At 42.2% G+C, this 16696-nt stretch overlaps 1 protein-coding gene across 10 annotated transcripts in view; it reads right to left on the reverse strand.

The window, feature by feature from the left end:
• The window catches only part of NRXN3 (neurexin 3), a 1780548-nt gene that overhangs the window by 98710 nt on the left and 1665142 nt on the right, over positions 1–16696 (reverse strand). The window contains exon 16 of one of the 10 annotated variants that reach the window (XM_075530571.1): positions 10112–10136. The exons of the other annotated variants lie outside the window; for them this stretch is intronic. Within the exon in view, the coding sequence (XP_075386686.1) occupies positions 10112–10136 (25 nt within the window). The remainder of the gene's footprint in view (positions 1–10111; positions 10137–16696) is intronic. 10 annotated transcript variants of the gene reach the window in all.

Genomic DNA, 16696 nt, shown 5'->3' on the forward strand with positions numbered 1-16696 from the left:
GCAATGGAGAGAAGAAGGTAGCCCCAATATACGGTCTATGTAATTTAAGAATCAGGCTGTAAGAAACATGAAAAAGAATATAAGAACATGATAATTCACAGCCTATAATACTGAAGGTCTCCACGAAAACAATTTTACAAGGCTTTTGTGGCATTAAGAGATAAACTAGGATAAATGTTGCCTTGAGAACTTGTCTGCATTTAAAAAAAAGTAACTTCACAGGTTTCAATTCTATACTTTTTGGAACTAAGTAAGTCATGGAGTGATGATTTCCACCTGCGGGAGACTGGCCTTGGCCATGGCAGTTGGAGCTCTTTGCATTATGGCAGCATAGATGTGTCCTGGAGAGGAAATGCCCCAGGAGGGGTGGGTTTCCTGCTTTCCAGTTCGGAAAAGTAGATGAAGGAGTGATTCTAGAATAAAAGGAAGGAAGCCAGCACATTGATTAGGTGACCGCCACTGTACTTGCAGGGGGTCCTTCCCTCCACGGGCACCCACACAGGGCATTGAAAAACGGCATGCCAAGCAACGCCGTTCTCCCTCACTTCTCCACTCCTTACCGGCCGTGCAATATGGAGAATGCAATTAATGCCCATGAAGACTCAACGTCTTCCCCTTTCATGTCACCGGGTTTTCTTTTTGTTAAGGCTTTGCCATCCTCCCGGGAAATTCTGTTTCTCAGTGGATTCTATCTAGTTCCCCCCAGCTTTGCGAGAGTAAAAAGAACAATATTATACACATGGTTGCAAGTTGGTGCTGAGGAAATAGGATGAATAGTTGTGGGGGAGGGGGGTTCATCTCTAAGGAAAAGGACAACGCCACAACGTGTATTGCCCCCTGAAAAAAGAAGCACCCCCGTGACGTCTTAACTTGTGAAAAATCTTTCAAGTAGCAAAAAGGCTAGACGCTACTGAGCAAGGCGCACAATTACTTGATACCGAAGCAATTCCAGGAGAGCGCAGTTGTTACTGCAACAGTGAAATTGTACGGCTCCCCTTCGTAGGAGCATTTTGTTTTATTTATTTTTGTTTTGTTTTCAGACTAAGTAAGGCAAAATGAAGAATAAACCACTCAAGGCAAGTGAAACGTTTATGTGACAGAGGATTCAAATTTGATTTCGCTTGACTCCCGTCTTCCCTGAAATGCACTGTCATAAGGCATGACATGAATTGGCTTCTATGCAACCAGTGGCTGAGTCCTGCGGACATTAAAAGTGCCCAAAGGGCAGGGGGAGGGTGAAAGCACACGCCTACTGGACCGCTCCATGGACATCTTTGATTGGGACCATTACAGGCACCTTCTTATATCGTTGTGACGATGTGTGACCGATGGCACTGTCACTCCCTGGCTCGTGTCTGGGTGTCAGAGACAACGACAGGGCTGATCACTCCTGACCCTTACAAAGGTCAGTTCTGTTATCACCTCCTTCTTTTACAAGTGAGAGGATAGAAACAGGGAAATGAAGTAACAGGATAGAGGTGATGATAAACAGAGAAACCCATTTGTCTAACTTCAAAGGGTGAAGGCTTAGTTCCTTTGCACTTTCATCTTTTCTTTATTAAACAAACACACACAACAACAACAACAACCTCCCTGGTGGGACAATGGCTAAGTCCTCTGGTGCTCATATGAAAACTAGCCCTTTCCAGGGGATCTGCAGGAGAAAAGACTTGGTGATCTGTTTCCATATAATCACGGCCAAGAAAATAATCAATGAAAACGCATGTGGGGCAATTCTACTCTGTCACGTGGGACTGCTGTGAATTGGATTGGCTCTCCATAACAAAATGGGAAGAAGATAAGCCCAGAAACCCGTGAAATATCTGAGCCATACCTAAGGAAACACTGCTTGATACCACCTTCAGGACTCAAGGCCCCTCCCTTTCTTTCCATCTGGTTCACCACGCTGCCTCTTTGCATATGCAAGCGCAGCATTTTCGAAATCAGATTGTAACTCTAATTCAATCATTGATCAGAAAGAGTGAGTGCACTCATTTCCTTGCAAGGAGTAAGCTGCCAGAACCTGGCTGATTTAGTAGTTGCTAGCATTTTCTTCAATATTTACTCGTACGAAGGCCCCTAGCCTGATTCCTCTAGGGCACGGGAGAAATCCGAATTATAATGTGCCGGGTTATAGAACTCCATAAAGGCAGTTCCAACCCTCTAACTAACCTTGTTTCCAATATGAAATTAGCATTCTCCTAGACATTATATATAAATTAATCCAGGATGCAAACGATTAACACAGTGAATTTACACAGTCACACAAGAGTAACTGCTATAAACATATTACTTATGTCAAGGACCAGGGTCAGGAATAAGCTGAGTCGTCAAGTTTATGCTTTTAAAGTGTTTTTGTAGGGCAAAGGTGGTGTCTTATGAGGGTCCCTTACCTGACTGCACGGTCAGCAGTTCGAGTCGATCAACCACTCCAAGGAAGAATGGTTATGCTTTCTGCTCCCATAAAAATACCCAGCCCGGAACGCCCAAGGGACGGTCTCACTCTGTCCTCTAGGGTTCCTAGCTGTCAGATATTACTAGCTGGGTTGGGGTTTTCCCACCATGCTCTGCCCTTTAGCTCACATGATGATTTAAAATTGTTGTTTTCATCCATGAGTTTAGCACAGTAATATTTTAAATAACACACATAGAACCAAAATATACATTACTTGATGTGAAACGAGATGCTGTTGCTGTATTCAGAGAACTTTTAGTGAGAACCACTTCACGGAAGGCGATGTTCCCATGGCGTCCTCCCTAAGAAGGCATTGTTATTGGTTCGCCCCAATTGGTGAGAAGAAGTGTCAAGAAAATCAGAGGCAACAGAAACTATTTAGGTCCAAAGGACTTTTAGACCACTCAAACTTAAGCTTCCATGACCCCCAAGACCAGAGTTACTAAGAGAGTCACAACAGCAGATCTTTGATAGAGATAAAAATGTGGAAAACTACCTTAAGGTCATGTAAAAGACTAGGCAGGGGACAGGAGAGTTGGGAGGAGGCAGAAGTGCTTAAAAAAATACAACTAGGGAAGATGGTGACGGAGTGACACATACCAGAGGGACTCCGCAGAATCCAGCCCAGGAGAGTTGCTCAGAGTGAAATTCAATGCCACTGGATCACAGGAGGTGCATCATAAAGATAAGTAGGCACAGATCCACGGGGTTTTGAGGGGCTGGGGGCTGTTGGCTTACCTCAGTGGAAGCTGGCTGGGGCTCGACCCTAGCCCAGCTGCTGGATCTGCCCAAGCCGGGACCATTTGGAGCCTGTAGCAGGGCTTGGCCTCTGCGCAGCCACAGTTTTCCCCTACCTGCCTCAGAGCAGGGACAGGACCCTTGTGGCTCCACTGGCAGGGATCGGGGTTCAGCTACATTGTTGCTTCTGTTTGTGTCTCTGCTCTATATTCCCACACAGCCTGGGAGGGCTGCGCAGGGGCTTTTTCAAGGCACAGCCACAGCTTGCCGCACCACATGGTCTGAGCAGGGACTAAACCCAACCCCCACAGCTCCATAGGCAGGGATCAAGCTTCAGCTACACTGCAGCGTCTGTTAACATCTCTGCTGTCTGTTCCCCCACTTCTCTGGGGGCTGCTCAGCAGCTTTCTTACGACTCTTCTTGGGGCTCTACCAAAAAATGCACATGGTAAGTCTGCTGATAGATATGAGATGAAGGCATTATTTTGTGAAATAGATCTCTCACTATTGTCAGACATCACCAAAACTCTTGTATCTGCCATCCCGCTGCATGTATCACCTCGGAACACGCTAGAATGGTTCGTCTCCATTGAATACAGCATCCTTGATATTTCATCATTATAAATGTTTACATGAGCGAGCCCATGAGGGCCACCATTCCCTGACATGGTGGGCACATGTAAACGGACGGTCAATGTGGCTGAGACATGCCTTGGAATGGGTTTTGCCCACCTGCCCAACACACATCAAACCTCCTTCCATTGGTGGGAGATGTCCTTTGTCATCGGGAGAAAAGACATTTCTTGGTAGCCCAGAAGAGAACAGATGTCAGTGACCTTTATCAGAAAGGACTCTTTGAAGGTCTCAAACTGGTAGCAACTGATCAAGATCAGCAGAGGAAGCAAATATGTCCAACAAAAGAGAAGAACTGGTAGGTTTACCCTCATGGAAGGCTCTTTCTTTACATTTCAAAAACATCCTATTTTTCTTGTAAGTTCCTACTCTTTGTGATATTTATATTTTCAGGCTAAATGTTGTTTGTTTCTTACCTATTCCTCTTCATTTTAAGATTCACAGTCTCTCATTTCCTCCAAAGAGAATACCTCATATAAAAAGGCTGAATTACCCAAACATGGACTCTAAAGCTTACAATGAGAAATATAATTTGTTATTGTGGTTGTTTTTGTTGTTTTCAAAATTCTGAGAATAGGATTGATATTTGCTTTAGGAGATTTGTGGCCCATCTTTTTATAAACTAATAGTCATCCCTAACAATGACTGTGATCCAGAATAACTATCACTGGACCTTAGTTAGCTCATTTATACCTTATTACTTGCTGACAACAATTATACCCAATGATGTATAGATTGGGTATGATCCTCATCGACTATTTTCTATTAGTAACTGCTTGCCTTTTTTATACTGGATATATCTAGTCACATACTATAATTCAAGAAAAATAAATAAACAATCCGCCCTCCAGATCCATGGATTCTCCATGAATAGATTCAACTCACTCCAGATTAACAATATTGGGCTCGGCAAGGTAGGAAAAGTTTTTTAAAAGCAATTAAGTGGTCAAAGCATTCATTCACAGGAAGTACAAAGTACTATTTGTATAGTATTAAAATATTAGGTATTTATGTAATCTAGAGATGATTTAAATTATTAACAAATCTATACACAGGTTATAAGAGAATACTGTGCCATTTTGTATGAGGATTGAGAATTCATGCATCTTGGTATCCAATGGGGAGCCTAGCACCAATCTACCCAGGATACCAAAGGATGCCTGTGTGCTTGCAGGTGTGTTTGTGTTGTGTGTGTATGTGTGTAGAACGATAAAAGCTGCGTGGAAGGTCATTAATTTCCCAATAAAACAAATTCAAGTCTCATTTTTCAGGTATGCGTCTTAGTGATATAACACATAGAATTAATTTTCCTGATCTCACTCTCATATCAAATTCAGAATTCAAAAATATCTGTAATGCACACTGCCTTCCTTCATATTCCCACTCAGGATCATACAAATCCATTTTGGTCTGACTTCCCATTGGCAAGTAAACAGCGGTCTTTCCTCCCATGAAATGAAAAAATCTGTCTTCTGTGCTGCCTTTGAATCAAAGCATTATCTTTCTTCTTAAAAGCAACCCTTATTATTTCTGTGATAATTACTGTTTAACCAAGTTTGGGTTAAGAATCTGGTTCAGGAATTGCAAATATTTGCTTTGTATCAGCAGTCTAAATTATATACAAACGTAAACACTTTACTAGAAGTACAACCTAAGTTGTTTTCTCCCTTTGAATGTTGCATAATAAAGCAATTGTGTGGCATTAGAAGGGCAGATATTACTACTTCTAGGGGGAATTTACTTTCCTTGTCAAAAGTGAAAAATATAATAGCTCTTTTAAAATGCTGCACTCAGGATTTGGAAATATTTACAGAAATATATGAGTTTTTCCCCCTATTCATTCTGAATATTTCTTGGGCAGATCATTTGGGAAATGAGCTTTGTGGTTCAGCGGTGGGAGGGTGGTGGTCATTCACTTTAAAGGTACAAAAGTGACACCATCGTTGACAAAAATCTGTGAAAATGTACAAGGTCAATAATAAAGAAATATTATTTGGCAGATTGTGAATATGTCTTTTAAACTGGTTTCCCACAAGCGTAGCCACTTACTTCTCAGTAAGAAGTAAGCATGCTTATTATTCAGTTATAATGGGGGTTCTGACTTAAGTCAATCAGTCTCCATAATTTCTCACACCAGGGAGGAAGTGAACCATTGGAGGAATGAAATTATTAAATCACGTTGCCAAATCTCAAATAATTTGATTTCATTACTATTTTCAATTGTATTAAGGAGTGAAAATACTATGGACTGCGAAAAGGACAAACACACTTGTCTTGGAAGCAGTAGGGCCAGAGTGCTCCTTGGAGCGGTGGTTCTCCACCTTCCTCATGCTGCGACCCTTTAATACAGTTCCTCATGTTGTGGTGACCACCCCCCCACCAACTGTAAAAGTATTTTCGTTGCTACTTCATAACTGTCATTTTGCTACTTTGATGAATTGGGTGACCCTGTGAAAGGGTCGTTTGATGCCCCCCAAAGGGGTCGAGACCCACAGGTTGAGAACCGCTGCCTTAGAGGCAAGGCTGGCAAGACTTTGTCTTACATGTATTATTAGACAAGCTGTAAAGACAGCCCAGTCTCTGGAGAAGGACATCATGCTTAATAGAGTACAGGGGGGGGGGGCAGCCAAAAAGAGGAAGGCCCTCAACACGATGGATTGACACAGTGGTTGCAATAATGGGTGCCAGCAGAGGAATGATGGTGAGCACCGCGCAGCAGCCGGCAGTGTGTGCTTCCGCTGAGCACAGGGTTGCTGTGGGTTGGAACTGGCTCGACAGCACCTCGCATCAGCAGCAATTTTCAAAACCTCATAATCACCTAGTTTGCTTTTAATCCCCACTATGTTTTGTTCAAGAGCAAATTTGCAAAATACTGTGAGCATCTACTAAAATAAGAGTGTGTTAGAGCGCTCTCCCCTCCTTCCAAAAAAGGATTATTGGGTTTAACTTTTCTCTTTTACTATTGATAAAGGGAATGCCTCTGAGTTTCAAATGTCTAGAGATACATCTAGGCACAGTTCACAATTTCTTGTTCTTTAGGAAATCACTCCAATAACTCAAGGATTACACTTGACCCTTGAAGGTAATTCTACCCTGTTCCATGAAGGAAAACATACTCATCAATTTAACACATTCCATTAATGACTGGCCATGACATGCACTGCCTCAATAGAGAGTGCATATGTAATGGGGGGGGGGGAGTATAAAAACAACCTTTGTATTACCAAAACACTTTGAAGTACATTTAAAAATTAGCAACAACAAAAAGTAATATAGTATCCACCTTTACTCGTTACTTGACTTCTTGTGGTAGATAATTCACTCACATGATATACTCTCCTATAGGGTCCTTACCATAGGGGACTTACAAAACCGAGAAATTCTTAAACTCTGACCCATTATTACACTTAATATCACTATTAATCCAATCTGTCCTTCTCAACAATGTCACAAAACTCATCGGTGACCAGATACAGCCACTGCCTCTGTTAGGTCTTTCTGCATGCTGGGACCACCAACAAAGACACGGTGGTCTTGCTTCACACTCGTCACTCTGACATCAACATACCAAACCAGATCAGACATATTACCTCTGTGCGTCGCACGCCTTGAACCCGGTTCATCCACTCAGACTTCCCTCTGAGACAAAACTGAATAGCATTTTTACTGAATCAGAAATGTTTCAATAAGAGCTCCCGGTGTTTCTTATCCACACTAGGGACCTATAAGAATCACCTGGAGAGTATCTTAAACTATATATTCTGATTCAGTCTATGTTCGGGTAAGGCACTTTTTCAGTAGAGGCGTGGACCACATTTAAAGTCCTGGTGATCCCCAGAACTGTGAGACTGATATTCTGGTTTCGGTTATTTTGTTTTTGCCTCCATCTGGCCATTCTGCTCATGGGAGGGCAATAAATAACCCCTAGGAACAAAGGTAAATTTCACACAGCAGCAGTTAGTCAGCTTGCCTGGACAGTTGAACCAGACCTGATTACTTGACGGAAATCAAAGGCGTGGGCACAAGAGAGACCTGGGGGGCAACAAGCACTTCTAGTTGTGAAGGGGATGCTGAACCTCAGATCCCTGGTAATCCCAAGGGGTGTAGCATCCTCAGTGCTCAGCGACTCACCAGAGGGCACATTTTATACGAACCCTTCACCAAAGAATATAGAAAGGACATAACCTTGGCCATCACTCACAAAGGCAGGATCATGGGGAAATGTACTTTTGTGCCCAGCCTGCCCTCCTGTTTCCCATGCCACTGGCTGAACTTTCCAGTTCCTGGTCCTAAAGCCAGGTTCTCCATCCGGTTTCATGTTCAGATCCCCTGGGCGAGCACATTGAGAACTCTGCCAGAGGGATGAATGGCTTGAAACCCAGATTCACTGGGAAGAATACTGCCTTAATGAAGTCACCTTGACCATGGCCGCTTGAAATGTATGTCCACGAGTGTAACATGGTGGGGCTGGAAGCTCCCCAGGTTGCTCTGGCAATTTTGGCTTTGACACAAGCTAGGAAATGCTTCATTGTCTTCGACATATTACTAGGATTTAGAGCTCTGGTTAGAATCAGTGCAAGTGGAGGTGATAAAGAGAGGAAATTTATAAATGAAAGACACAATTTCCAAAAATGTGTTTAATAGCAAAAAGCCCCATTCAGGTTCAGTTTCCCATTTCCTTCTGACTGAGATGTATTTTCTTCAGATGTGTCATCTGGTCACAAGCACCTCTATGAAAGCAAACACAGCTCTCTCTCCAGAAGCAGAAAAGGGAACTTTTCCCATGAATGACTCAAAGGCAAGGTGACCCCTTCATCAGTTCTTATGCTATAAATCCAGAGGGAGAGATGGAGAAGAACATTATCTGAGTATGCTGGAGAATTAAATGGAAATTAGACCCCTCTGCATTTCAACAAGAAATCATGACCTAACACCAGTTTCAGAATGGTCAACAATGGTTAACTTGGGTCTGGATACTTTACCTCCCTTGTATATGCCCTGGGTTCATGTCTGCCAGCTTTGTGTTCAGGCTGACACAGAGATGGGGTGGTTTTACAGAAACTACAGAGCATTACCAAAATGACAGGAAGATAGAAATCACAGATTTGCAGGAGGTAGATTTCAGAGAGTAAATGGAAATCACCTACTTTCCAGTTATAAGATTGGGGAATGACCATTAAGTAAAGATACCATAAAAATAGGCATTGCTTTAAGTAAAGCTTAAATGTAGAATGGGATTTTGCATAGTAGAAGATAAGACTAGGTGAGGATTGATTATTTATTTTAGAAGAAGGTTGGAAATCAGGCTCCTTCAAATGACTCATTCTTTAAGGTACTTAAACAATTTAGTTTCCAAGAATTCAGTGTAAGAACTCACACTTCAGGATCCTGCCCAGCCCAGAAAACAAGTTGCCTCTGATCCACATGGGTAAAAATGAGGTGAGGGCCAGCAGTTTAGTTGAAGTTTTACCTTTCGAAGATCAGTGAGCAAGCATTGGGAAGAAGAGCAGTCATGAAAACTCACTACCATTGAGTCAGCATTGACTCGTGGCGGCCCTATAGGACAGGGTAGAACTACTGTGGGGGGTTTCTGGGATGGTGCCTGTTTGCAGGGATAGAAAGTTCTGTCATTTCTCCTTGGGGCCACACGTGGTTTCCAACCCAAAGCGTAACCAATACACCCTCAGGTCTCCTTGGAGAGATGAGAAAAATATTAAGAATGAATAGTTAAGAGCAATAGCAAACTATTTATGGATAAATATATATATCCTCAGATTTCATTTTCCATAAAAAAACATCGACCTCGGTATTTCCAGACCAGGACAAAAAGAAAAATCCTTTTCTCAGTCACTGAAGACAAAACAAAAATAAAAGATTTGCACTGAAGAAGAACTAGGTCATGTTCTAAGGAAAAACACAAATAGATAGTCTATGATAGATAGGTGATAGATAGATAATAGCACACTTAGCTAAGAATTTCTGTGGTAATAATTAAGCTCCTTTTAAAGAGGATATAATCAGCCCAGGGTCTGAATGGTATGCTCTTATACCGCTCTCCAAAAGGAAGACATTTGGTGTTCTACAAGGTTCTTTCTGGTCACTCTGACATCTTACTATCTTTTATTTATTCATCAAAAGAAGTAAATGTTATCGATGACAAACTCATTAGATGACTAATGAGAATGAGTCCTCGTGGCTCCACAGAAGCACGCAAGGACACTGACTTTGCAGAATGAGAGCTGTAAGATCCGATCAATGAGACAAGACGGCATGAAATACTATAACCTGTCTGACAGGAGGGAGTGTAGGACTGGGGCAGCTGCTGCTTAGTGCATCGGAAATTCCGGACCACTGGGTTCCATTCCCAGCTATCACCTTGACTGAACTTTGTGAAGTGCATGAAACAGATTTGATTACATGAGGATTTACAAAGTATGCCATAGAACAAAGAATCATAAAGAGAAGGGGGAAAAAATTCAAGTTCAAACTCAGCAATGGAGTGAGCCCCTTCTACAGCCCAATGACCTGGTGACAGTAAGACTGAGGGGCTATAATCAAGTTTAGCATTATTTGGGAAAAACTAGCTGGAATGATTTGATATGTCCTTGTTTACAACATTTCATCTGTCAGATAAAGGATATTTAAATGGCCCTTGTTCCCCACCCTCCAGTCAGCACCTGGACTCACCTGGATTTTCCTACAGGGCTGAGCCCCCAGGCAGTCCTGACTCCGAGCAGAAATGAAGCTCTGGGCTTGCCCTAGTAAATCCTTTCTCTGTTGCTGACCTACCCTCCCCACCAAACACTGGTCACTTAAAAGGAGGGGGATTTCACAACCTATTAAGGACAATTAAGCAAATTGAATCGGCCTGTTAAGGATAATGAAAAGATGGATTAACTCCAAGGTTGCAATAGTGGTGGGATGGCACAGGACCTGGCAGTGTCTCCTGCTATTGTCAGAGACTCAGGATGAGCCAGGCCTGACTCAAAGTCACCTAATAAAACACAACATGTTAACTAGAAAAAACAAATGATAAAGCCAGAGCCATTAAAATGATCTGAAAGCCAGTGAGTCTTCACAATGTGCCAATCATGGACTAGCATCCTGGATTCTCCCTTCTAAAACCGTATTTATTCAATTACTTTTGGTAAAACTATTTATTGTCAATCTGCTGTACACCGAATTGTTTTAAATTCTGGGTCAAACCAATATAACCCCATATGAAGCACAGAATAGTAGTTAATTCACTCAGACAAATAGTCAGGAACTTGCTTGGTGTTTTAAGTGCTTTGAATAAAAAAAATCCAGGTACACAGAGCATATCAGAGATACTTCGAACCCCAATGGAGTGAGCAGAAATCAAAACAACAAAAAAGACTTCAAGGAATTGGTGACACCTTATCTGAGGCTGCTGCTAAAGGTGGGGTAACTGGTGATAACTATTCTATCGAGAGCATTTCAGGAAGGAGCATTCTATGTTCAAAGGCTCTGGAGGATCTACTTTGGGCTATGAATGATTTATCACCATGAGTCCACCACCAGGCTCTAGTCTGTTGGGCTAGAGTGAATTGAATTTTGCTCAAAGGCTAGAAGTTGTACATGGGCTCTTTCAAATACCGGCCGTCATTCAGGTGCATAGGCTTGATGAAGCTTCCACACTAAGTCAGGTAAGGACGTTCAAAACACCACCAGTGAAAATCAATTGGACATTTCATCAGAAGGACTCAATCAGCCAAAAGAGGAGGCCCTCAAGTTTGGTGGAGGAGAAGACCACAGCGGGCAGGGGTGACCCTAGGTGAGTTGGACTGGCACACTAGCCACCAGAGTGGACTTGAACATGCTGGTAATTGTGAAGCAGACACAAAACAGAACTGGCTTTATTCTATTGTAAATAGGTAGCAATCAACTCAGTAGTTTCCTTTCAATAACATTGGTTGAGGTTTTTTCTCCAGAATAATCAGGTAGTCCCCTGCCCCCAAACCAAACATGAGCACAATTGCACTGAAGTTAAGCAGGATAATTGCCAGATTCTTGACAAGCTCCACTAACATAGAGGAGACAACGGACTTCCACGGCCGGGAGCAGGCAGGATGCTGATACGGAGTGGACGAGAACTTGCAAGCACGCTTCAAAGGGCTCAATTAGATCAAGAGAAAAGTCTCCCGAAGCAGCGCAATAGATTTGCTCTGCAACGTTTCCCTTCCGTCTACAATCTTAGAGAAAAAGCAGCTGCTTCTTGCTGACCTGGAGTTGGAAGGGCGCGCCCGCCTTTTGCGGTGCCTCCCATTCACTTAGCCCGCTATCCTCTTTCATCTGCTGCAAGCGCAATGAGATGTTTGCTAACTCTTCCATCTGCAGCATGTGAATGGGGATGAGCAGTGAGTTGCCCGCTCCCTCAGTCCAGCCCGGAAACCACTGCCATCCATCCACTGTGCATTTATACCTTTGACAACAGCTCAAAGGAAAGGAAGGGGGCGAAAGGGTCAGAGCACCCAACCTGGGTACCACAGTGACAGCACAGAGAACCACAGGGCCATAAAGAGATGAATTAACCTGCCAGGGCCATCTCCCTTATGGGGGGCTGGTAATGGGGGTGATTATGTTCGAGTAGGGAAGATATTGCGAAGATGTAGCTTCTGATACATTGTCCATAGCTCTGTGCCTTGTGGGAGGTGAGCTACTTGTCACGCGTTCGTCAGAAGACGATAATAAGTTCTCAGTTTTATTGGGGTGAATGACCAAAAAGGTCCATCTTCCTTAGCCAAACTCTGCGTGACTGGATGGGTGAATCAGGAACCTCTCTAATTCTTTATCTCGCTATTTACAACCTTACATGATCCTGATTTTTTTCTATTTTCAGACGAAGACATAGCTTCATCTCTGGGATAAAGCTACTTGTGTCTACTCATAAAACAGAATCCACACCATTGAATGCTTGTCCTGGTGGGGCTATGGCTTAGAGGTGCCCCTCAGTTTTCCCTCACAGAAAGGGGAGATCGCTTGCTCCTGTACAGATTCAGAGCTCAAAACCTCTATACAGAGGCACTATGAATCACAATAGGCTCAATTTTAATTGCTCTTAGTAATACAATGTGAAATCCTTTTCATTTGTTACCTCATTCAGAGTTTAACACTGCCCTATGATAGTATTATTCCCATAGCCTGCCCAAAGCCGCGCAGCAAGGCAGAACCATTGAAGTTTACCTTCAGAGCTCCAAATACTGTACTGTGTACTATTAATTATAAGCATCAGAACGCTGAGTGTTAGGGTTTTTTATTTTATTATTCTTTTTTAATCATGTTATTGGGGGCTCGTACAACTCTTATCACAACCCATACATGCATCCATTGGGTCAAGCACATTTATACATTTGTTGCTGGGTTAGTATTTTGAGGAGGCCAGTTCTTATCACCTGAAAAGAGTAGTAGAATGTAAGGATGTGTTAGTGGGAGTCTGAAATAATTGGCTGAGGCATACAAATACCTAACACTTAGCTGCCAATACAGAGCTTTGGTTGATCAGAGCGCATGCATGGTTAAAATAAAGGAGCAGTTTATCTCAACTGTAGAATGACAATAGAATATCTTGGATTGGGAACTGTGATGTTCAAAATAAGCCATATTTTCTGAGTCTTTGGTATTCCTATTATATTCTTTTCATGGATAAGTTAAAATATGTTCTGGTTTTAATGACTTTTTTTAATTCCTCCAATTCATTTAACCCAATAGCCATCATAATTTTTAGAAACTTTCAATGGCCTCCCACTGCACTGAAAATGAAATCCTAACGATAAAACTCTTAGAAAAGCTATAGGCTTCGTTCCTCTATATTACAATTTTCTGTAAGCTACCTGATATTTGAGAAGCTGTAGAGGAAGCTTTTCTGACTCAAGTTCAACTTGTGGGGAGTTTTAGTCTCATTTCTTCCTTAGCCAAACTTGGCAAAAAACTGTTGAGGGCCAAATGAGCTATCTTGTACTTAAGGGATGAAAGATTGGAAGAACAATGATAGGCATCTTTTATTGCCCCTAACTCTAGGTGGGGTTGGAGGGGAATGTGCTTCAAGAAATGTTTATCTCCTCTAGGATCACAGGACATTTTTAAAGGTACCCAAACCAAGACCAAGCCCATGTGTTTTTGAGTCGATCTGCCCCACAGTGTTGCCAATATTGTAACATTTATGGAAGGATGGTAACATAAATTCTTCTCATTCAGAGCAGTTGGTGGGCTGGAACTAATGACCATTCAATTAGCAGCAGGACTCTTAGCCATTGCACCACCAAGAGTCCTTTAAAAAGAACTAAATCCCTCCAAATCCACATTCACTGCCAATATATTCATCCTATAGGACAGAGTAGCACTCCCCCTTTTATCTACTATGCATATGAAGTCATAAAATGCAAATGCGCCACTGTGGTGGGCTTCTATGCATATGGAAATTGGATAATGAAGGGGGGTGCATTTCTATTGTCATGGTAGCAAAGAATTGATTGTCATGAACTGCCAAAAGAATTAACAAATCAGTCTTTGAAAATTTATAGCTGGCATACTCTCAGAAGGGAAAACAGGGAGACTTCATCTTGTGTACTTGAACAGGTCATCTGGAGTGGACAATTGATAGAAAAACAAAGAAAGCTTAAATGAGATGTGTTGACCCAGGGTTTCAATAGTGGGCTCTAACAAATCAAACATCGCAGAGATGGTTCAGGTCTGGTCAATGTTTCATTCTGTTATGTAGAAGGTCTTCATGAGTCAGGTGGTTAAATGGCCACTAAAGCACAATATGAAGAGTTAGCAAGATTGAAAAGAAAAAAAAAAACATACAAAGTTTCCCCAGGTTTAAAATGAGGATAAAAATAACATCCTACTACTAATGATACTGTGGCAGTTACATAATCTCCTGTCAACTTGTGAAGGGGTGGAGTCTGGCCTGTTAATCAGGCCATAGTCAAAGAGAACTCCATGGGGGCATAGACTGCTCCTGGTTCTGGAAACTCCTATATTCCTCCCTGGAAGCGGGAGAGTCTTCTTTGTTTTTTCCTGCTGAAAAGCTACATGGAGCTACACTGATGCAGCCAGATCCCTGAAACTTGAAGAGTCATGTGGAAACCCCTGCCAGCACTGAAATGCTTCCACTACCACTGGATCCACCAGACTTTCCACCCAATAGCCTGTGATTGTACTGCATTCAACATCATTGCATGGCTGAATAAGTCGAAAGATGAATTTATCTATTAATCTTGACATATGGGGTAATATTGGATTTATGGACTTGCTGGACTGGCCAGAAGTACACAGACAAGGAGCTGCTAGAAATTCAAGCTGGACTCAGGAGAGGGCTTGAAACAAGAGATCACTTGCTGAAATCACGTAGATCTTGGCTGAAAGCAGAGAACATCAGAAAGATGTTTACTTGTGTTTAATTGGTTATGCTAGGGCATTTGACTGTGTCACATAGCACATTATGGGTTCCATTAAGAAGAATGGGACTCCCCGTAAATTACATTGTGCTCATACATAACCTGTGTATGGAATGAGAGGAAGTTCTTAGAACACAAGAGGGGGATGTTTCATGATTTAAAATCAGAGGGTAGGCCTCAAGGTTGTATTCTTTCACAATACATATTAAATCTGCATCCTATAAAAATTCCTGCAAATTGCACATGGAGAATACATGGCATAGCAATAGGGTTGGAAGCGGCTTATTACCGATGTGCAATATGAAAATCCTACAGCCTTGCTTACTGAAAGCAAGAAGGACTTAAGGTTGACAAAGATCAAGAGCTGCAGCCTTCACTATGGGTTACCACTCAAGGTAAAGAAAGCCAAATCCTCACCATGGACCATTAGATATCACAATAAAGGGAGAAAAGTTTTAAGTTTCCAAGGATTTCATCTTGGTTGGGTCCCCAATCAATAATCATGGAATCAGTCATCAAGAACTCAAAGACATCTCGTGTTGGACAAATCTACTACATAAGAATTCTCAAAAATGTTACAAAGCAATGGTATCACTTTGAGAACTAAGGTAAGACTGATCCATGCAGTGGCATTTTTCTTTCTTTTTAATCGTTTTATTAGGGGCTCATACAACTCTAATCGCAATCTATACATACATCAATTGTGTAAAGCACATTTTTACATTCATTGCCCTCATCATTCTCAAAACATCTGCTCTCCAGCTAGGCCCCTGGCATCAGCTGTGGTTGCATTTTCAATAGCCTTGCATGCATGTAAACGTTGGATAATGAATAAGGAAGACCGAAGAATAATGAAGGCACTTGAATTCTGGTGTTGCAGAGAAAATGAAAGTTGCTCGGATCGCTAAAAGAAGAAACATATTTGTCTTGGAAAACGTGCAGTCACAATGCGTCTTAGCTGCCAATATGGCAAGACTTATCTCACTCCTTTGGATGTTATCAGGAAAGACCAGTCCTTGGAAAAGGACATTGTGCTTGGTAAAGTCAAAGTCATGGAAAAAGAAGAAGACCAATGCAGTGGCTGTAAGAAGGGGCTCAAACATAACAGCCCATGGGAGGAGAGTGTCGGGCTGGGCACTGTGTTCCTGTACTGTGCGCAGCATCACTGTGAGTTGGAGCCAAACTTACTGGCACCTAAGAACTAGCAACAAAATGCGCTGCCCGGGGAAATTTCGGGAGATGTAGTCTTGCAGGAAATATTTCTTTGCCATCGACGTAAGTGACATAGGAAATAAAACAGAACAAAACCCGCTGAGATTGAGTGAATTCCCACACATCCCCCTAAGCAAAAATAGAGCTACTCTTGGGGCATCCAAGATTATAATGATTTACAGACACTGAAAGCTTCGTCTTGCCCCTGTGGAAGCTGCTAAATTCCAACTATTGACCT

Source organism: Tenrec ecaudatus, chromosome 14 (assembly GCF_050624435.1).
Source record: "Tenrec ecaudatus isolate mTenEca1 chromosome 14, mTenEca1.hap1, whole genome shotgun sequence".
Classification (NCBI taxonomy): Eukaryota; Metazoa; Chordata; class Mammalia; order Afrosoricida; family Tenrecidae; genus Tenrec; species Tenrec ecaudatus.